Source organism: Merops nubicus, unplaced genomic scaffold, assembly GCF_000691845.1.
Source record: "Merops nubicus isolate BGI_N331 unplaced genomic scaffold, ASM69184v1 scaffold531, whole genome shotgun sequence".
Classification (NCBI taxonomy): domain Eukaryota; kingdom Metazoa; phylum Chordata; class Aves; order Coraciiformes; family Meropidae; genus Merops; species Merops nubicus.
Genome location: NW_008590024.1, coordinates 48381 through 54688, shown reverse-complemented (window position 1 = coordinate 54688; position 6308 = coordinate 48381). Strand labels below are relative to the sequence as shown.

The following is a 6308-nucleotide window of genomic DNA, read 5'->3' as shown; positions in this document are numbered from 1 at the left end:
GGGAAAGAAGGAGATACAGAGAATGTATCCAAGCATGTTGTAAGATTTTGATATTCTGAGATGAAGAAGAGAAAAGAGGCTAGAGAGGCTGCAACATGCAGTATCAGGAATAATCAAAAACCGTGTTCAAATGTATGAGCAAGAGAGAAGATAAAAAAAAACCCCACACATGAATTCATAGGAAAGACCATGAATGCTTGGGAAAGGCTGAATATGTAATAGTAACATGTGGAGCAAAATCATCTCTTTCTGGGCAATTATTAGTATAAGGCGGAAGAGCTTCTATGGATGGTTGCTTCAGCATATCTAAGAGCTATGATGGAACTGGCTCTAAGCCAGGTGGGTGCAGATGCTCATATGTGCTTTTCTGCACTCTCTGTCACCAGGGACAAGTGAGAATTAGCTCAGTATGCAGGAGCTGGATGTCATAATCTTGCTGTGACCTTTGAGTCTGCTTTTGGTGACTACCACTTCTTTCTAGAAAGAACTCCCTATTTAGAAGGCATTTACAGATTCTAATGTTTGTGTCATTTCCTCATGCTATGATACAAATGCATTATCAGTCTGATTTTCTGAATGTCCTGTGACTTTATGGCACAACATATCCTTGACATGCCCCCTCTTTTTTTGTTTTGTTTCATTTGTTTTGTTGTGTTTTAAGAAGTCTATATAATGAGCATACGGATATATTTTATTGCAGGTAATGTTCCAGCTGTACAGTTTTAGGTACTGTTTAGAGCTATAACAAACTAAAGCTAAGTATGGATTTCTCTTTATAAAAACCAAGCTTGTTTATAATAATTTTGCACCTTGTGCACTTATAGCCATGAAATGAGAATAGCAGGCACTGTTATGATAGCATGACTGCATACACCATCTTTCTCTCTTTTACACAAATTTAAATGAGAACACAAGGTATAAGGCATTTGGGATCTAGTGCTAGAGTGTATTATCTAACTAGGAGAAAAGTAGTTTTCAGTTTTCTGATTTTTATCTTTTAATTAATAGGTCTGTCTAAGCTGATGGAGGCCAGTGAATCTGTTGCTAAACTGTCTCAGGAGTTGGCTGTTAAGGAGAAGGAACTGGCTGTGGCATCTATTAAGGCAGATAAAGTAAGTACTTGAGTGTTGAATAGCAAAAGACAGTGGATAGCACCAGGATATACAGTGGGGTGAAGCGCTGTTGCAGAATTTTCTCATCATTTTTACAAGCCAAAAATGTGCATCATATTCTAAACCGAGGTTTCACTCCTCTCTGCCTAGCACATTTCCTCAGCAATTTGGTTCTTTCAGGACCAGTTTTCACTTTGGGACTGCAGCAGAGGCTGAGTGCCTTTCTTGCTCTCCTTATCTACTCCTAATCGGATTTAGTTTTTTTGATTCAAGGTTTTTTGTATGCTTGATTGATGTTTGTTAAATTTGGAGTTGTATGTGCACTTATTTGCAGATAAGAAATTAACAGATAATAATGAGGCTTTACTATTTCAAAAATACTTAGGAAAAAAAGTTCATGACAGTTCAGTTTCATGTTTTGTCTTTTAATTTAACAAGGTCTTCATGTGTTCATGAGATTGGTGATCTGGTAGAAATCTAGTTTCCAAGATGGCTCTCTGAAAAGATATGTTAGGGGAGATATTAGTATAGGCATTCTGTTTTCTAAAAGGTAACATAGTGCTATGATGGTGCATATTTAAGATGCACTGGAGAGCAAACTTTTGGTCAGTGATGGCCAAGGGACTGCCTGCATTCTTCAAGGCCTTTAATCTTGTAAGTGAGAAAATTATGACAGAAAGGAATGAAATTATATTTCTAACACTTCAGGAATATGACAAATGCTGGTAAAATTAATTTTAATATTTATATTTTATATACTTTTGAGATGGCTCTCTGGCACTCACTCATATAACCTCTCAGCTGTCAACTTTTTCAGTACAGCACTACTTATGAGTCATCAGCACCAGAAGATCTATGGACAAATAATAAAAGAACAGATATTTATTTAAACTACATGTGATAGTGTTCATATTCTATGTATTTCTTCTTGCCCTTAGTACTCAGCCCTATAGAAATCAGAGTTGGATTTCACATTAAAAAAATGAGGGATTTGGAGATTTTAGTTGTCATTTTTTTCTCACAGGAATTTGAAAGCATTATTTACATTCTTGTAATTGCATACCGAGTGTCAGCATTGGCCCTATAGCTGATACTGGTCAGAAACCATTTTGACACCAAGTGTATGTCACACATGCACAAAAGAATTAAAAATACAGGTACTAAAGAACTAGACACAAATTAATAACTTCATTTTGTGAATTCACATGGTGCTGTTCTTTGAATAGACTAATTAAAAGTGAGACTTTTTAGACTAAAGAATTAAGAGAAAGACTGACCATTGGTGCAGATGGCTTGCCATCTTCTGTTAGTTTTTATTAGCCATACTATTTTTATTTTTATCTACAGAATTATAGTGAAAAAAACAAAACACTTATTTTATTGAAAAAGCATATGTTCAATTAGGATAAAAATCCATCGTAGGATAAAAAAATTGGCTTTAAAAGCCACTGAAAGATCTTGTATCTGTTATAAAAAGAACTCAGTTTTTACTATTCAGCTCATGCTGAGAGACTCATATGTTATTTCTTTGAGGGGATCCTGTAAATTGTATTAATTTTTATTTCCATAGTTATACAATACCATGTATAGTTAGGGTTAGATTTATATTGTTCTGTGTAATAGCCTTTACACATTTTCTCTTGTGTCTCATGATTTAATTACTTGTTCCACCATTTTGATTTATATATTTCATGTGTTTGTTATCAATTCCAGGTACTAGCAGAAGTCACAGAAAGTGCTGAAGCTGCAGCTAAAATAAAAAATGAAGTCCAAGATGTCAAGGATAAAGCACAAAAAATCGTTGATGAAATTGATATCGAAAAAAATAAAGCAGAGAGTAAATTGGAGGCAGCTAAACCAGCATTAGAAGCAGCAGAAGCTGCACTGAATGTGAATAAAATTCTTATGTTTTTATAATTTTAGCACTATTTGAGTTCCCTATGAAAGGAAGGCTAGAGCTGCCAGCATGCAGTTGTCCCTTGCTTTTGACTGCTGTCACCAGTTCTTCACAGTTAGTGGTCATGTCTCAGATGAATATTTATGGAGCTCACGTTTTGCCTTAAACACATAGAGATTAGTTTCCAGTATTGTTCTGCTTCCACTCTAATACTTGATCATTATGAAGGTGTAAATCTTTTCAAAATTTCAGATGCCTTTAGAATATCTGTTAGTCTGAATTCAAGAGAATATTTCTTATGCTAAAAGAATATTTTTTTCTTCATACTTCACTAGTTCTTTCTTTTAAGGCTAGTAAAAGGCTGTTTCTTCTATTACCAAAGAAACATTTAATTTGGAGATAAACATGAAACAAAGGACATTTAGGGTGACGTTTAAGAAATTTGGAGGCATTGCTGTACTATGTAATTTTGTTATTCTGCTCCAAACAATTAAAAAGTAAAGAACTATGGAATCAGAAACCAATTATGTATTATAATTTTAAGACCTTCTGTTTCAATTTTCAGAGTTTGTGGGGAAAAAAATATTGAGTGGAAAAAGCCAGAAAAGGAGCAATGTTTGTTCTTACACTGACATTTAGATAATGAGATAAATGAAACTTCCAAAATTCACTTATAAAATGTGTGGACTCACACATTATCCTGTCATTTCTATAATGTGTCTGTAGCTATTCCTTCTAGAGAAGTAGTAATATGCATATATTTTGTAGATACAAATTAATATGTTAGTTTTGAAGTCTGAATTTTTTTTTAATTGATTATTGAACTAAGCAAAGCCTGTAATGCTACTAGAAAATTATGTAAAAAAGCAGTGTCTTGTTCCTAATTACCTTATTACCAAGTCCATCTAAGAAAAATGGTTTTAAGTAAGTTTTATGGAATTTTACAATATACATTTCTTCAGTCACTTAAACCTAAAAATTAAGTTAATGTCACTCTTTCGTGTATTTAAAATTGATTTTTGTCTGATGTCTTTCAGTATTCAGGGAAAATTTTCCCATCTAATATATATTAATTTAAATTATTACAATTTTATGAAACTATGAAATTTATTAAAGTAAGCCTAGTTACTCACTTTTTTGTATGTACTTCGTAGCAACTTGCCTCAGAGAAAAGTGACAAATACTAAAATCAAGATACTGAATGAGAAAAAGAATAACGGTATTGATGCAGGATTCTGTTGGTTTTCTTCAAACAGACCATCAAACCAGTGGATATCGCTACTGTTAGAAAACTTGCAAAACCTCCTCACCTAATTATGAGGATCATGGACTGCTGTCTGTTACTATTCCAAAAGCCACTAGATCCAGTTACCATGGATCCAGAAAGGCCGTGCTGCAAGCCATCATGGGGAGAATCATTAAAAGTAAATACAGTTTTCAGAGTCTTTCTTAAACAGTCAAAATAGCAACTTGCGTATCAGAGAATTTATGATACTGTTTACTCAAAACAGGACAGAATTTTCTAAGAAGACAAACATATGGTTTTAAGACAGCCATAGTACATAAATGACATTTATTTGCTAGCAAGTAGTAGGTGAATTGCTTAGAGACTTTAAAAGTAGGGGGTTTAGATTTGAATTATAGTGTTCCTAGCATATATGACTTGATGAAAAATATATAAATCATGATGAACATGCTAACCATACATGAGATAAGGGCTGGAAAGCCCCTCTTTCTTTTTCAGAACTTGTACGTTCACATTTAAGCAGTGTTTTCTGATCCTCCTAGTCTCCTTGTCTGTTTGAAAGACTATTTGATTGACTAAGAGATAGTAGCATTTCCTGTTCTGTATGTCAATATTCCTGTCCCAAATTCCTTCGTCAGACAGGTATCTTCTTCCTTGATCTTTTCTCAGGACACTCTTTTGTTTCCATGCCACTTTCTACCATTCTTGAAATTCTGTTCTAACTCTATTACTGTATTAATTTACCAATATTGTTACCTCATTTTTTTTGTCACGCAAATGGAAAAAAAAACCCAACCAAACAAAAAACCAACACAAAAAATAACAAACAAAAAACCCAACATATTTTGGATATGAAGTTTCTTAAGTAAGTTAAAAATGTGTCTCTGAGGCTTTATCTTGGTTCAGTTTTGTTGGGTTTTTGTTGGTTTTTAATAAAATGCTGTTTCTTAAATGCTTTTTGAATGGCAACACAGGAATGTGGAAGATGGAAAGTACATCAGTGACTTTCACACCTAGTTACTGGTGTGTAACTGCTTGAAACTTTAAAATAATTGAAGGCATGCAGATGAAGAGTTACAACCAAATAGCACACTTATATTAACTATATAAATCACATCTTTTTACAAAATTTTAGAAACATTTTTAACATGCTTACTTAACAAGCTTTTCAATGTAAAATGATATATAAGCAGTTTATAAATATCTTGTATTGGTCTTTTGCAGCTTATGAGTGGTCCATTCTTGCAGAGTCTACAGCAGTTTCCTAAGGATTCAATAAATGAAGAGACAGTAGAATTACTCCAGCCTTACTTTAATATGGAAGACTATACACTGGAGCATGGTAAAAAGGTGTGTGGTAACGTGGCAGGACTCCTCTCCTGGACACAAGCCATGGCAATATTTTATGCTGTTAACAGAGAAGTTTTACCTCTTAAGGTAATACATCATCCCTTTGCATTTGCTTTCCATGTGACTTCATTTACTTTGATAGCATTAGAATTTTAAAAATATGTTCAAATAACTATTCAGACTTAACTGCTTTGGTGGCTAAGGATTGATAAGAGCTGAAAAAAAAAAATTCTTGATTCTAGGCAGAACACAGAACAAAAAATTAGCCTAGATTAAATCTATGTGCTTGGGTTTACTGTATACAGTGAAAAGTCTTTGTTTTTATTGTGTTATAACTACTTTATAATTATCTTCAAAAAGTTGTACCAGGTTCTTCACACCTTCTCTAAAGAGTCCTGCAAACAGACATTGGCAGCTATTTTACCTTCTTTGCGTTCACAGGATAATTTAGAGGAAGCCAAAGACTGATACCTTGCCCAAATATTGGTGTTCTGAAGAGTTTCAGAGCTCACATCAATAAAGGAGTTACATTGCAATACTGGGAATCAAACTGAGTAAAACATTTTTAAGAGTAATTTTGACTGTAGTGTGGGTGTTCTTTTTGATGTTTGTGAACATTTAAATGAAAAGTTTTATCAGAAGGAGATGATATAGAAACTCAAAGGCACTGTTGATTTTTGGATTCTAAAACAAGTGTTTAATC

The 6308-nt window shown here is 33.6% G+C and overlaps 1 protein-coding gene across 1 annotated transcript in view; it reads left to right on the top strand.

Annotated features, from left to right (window-relative positions):
* DNAH5 (dynein, axonemal, heavy chain 5) overlaps window positions 1–6308 on the top strand; it is a gene marked incomplete at its 5' end in the record, with an annotated part of 114425 nt that overhangs the window by 69205 nt on the left and 38912 nt on the right. The window contains 4 exons of the mRNA XM_008949754.1: window positions 1009–1112; window positions 2826–3002; window positions 4266–4433; window positions 5480–5692. Coding sequence (XP_008948002.1) covers window positions 1009–1112; window positions 2826–3002; window positions 4266–4433; window positions 5480–5692 — 662 coding nt within the window. The remainder of the gene's footprint in view (window positions 1–1008; window positions 1113–2825; window positions 3003–4265; window positions 4434–5479; window positions 5693–6308) is intronic.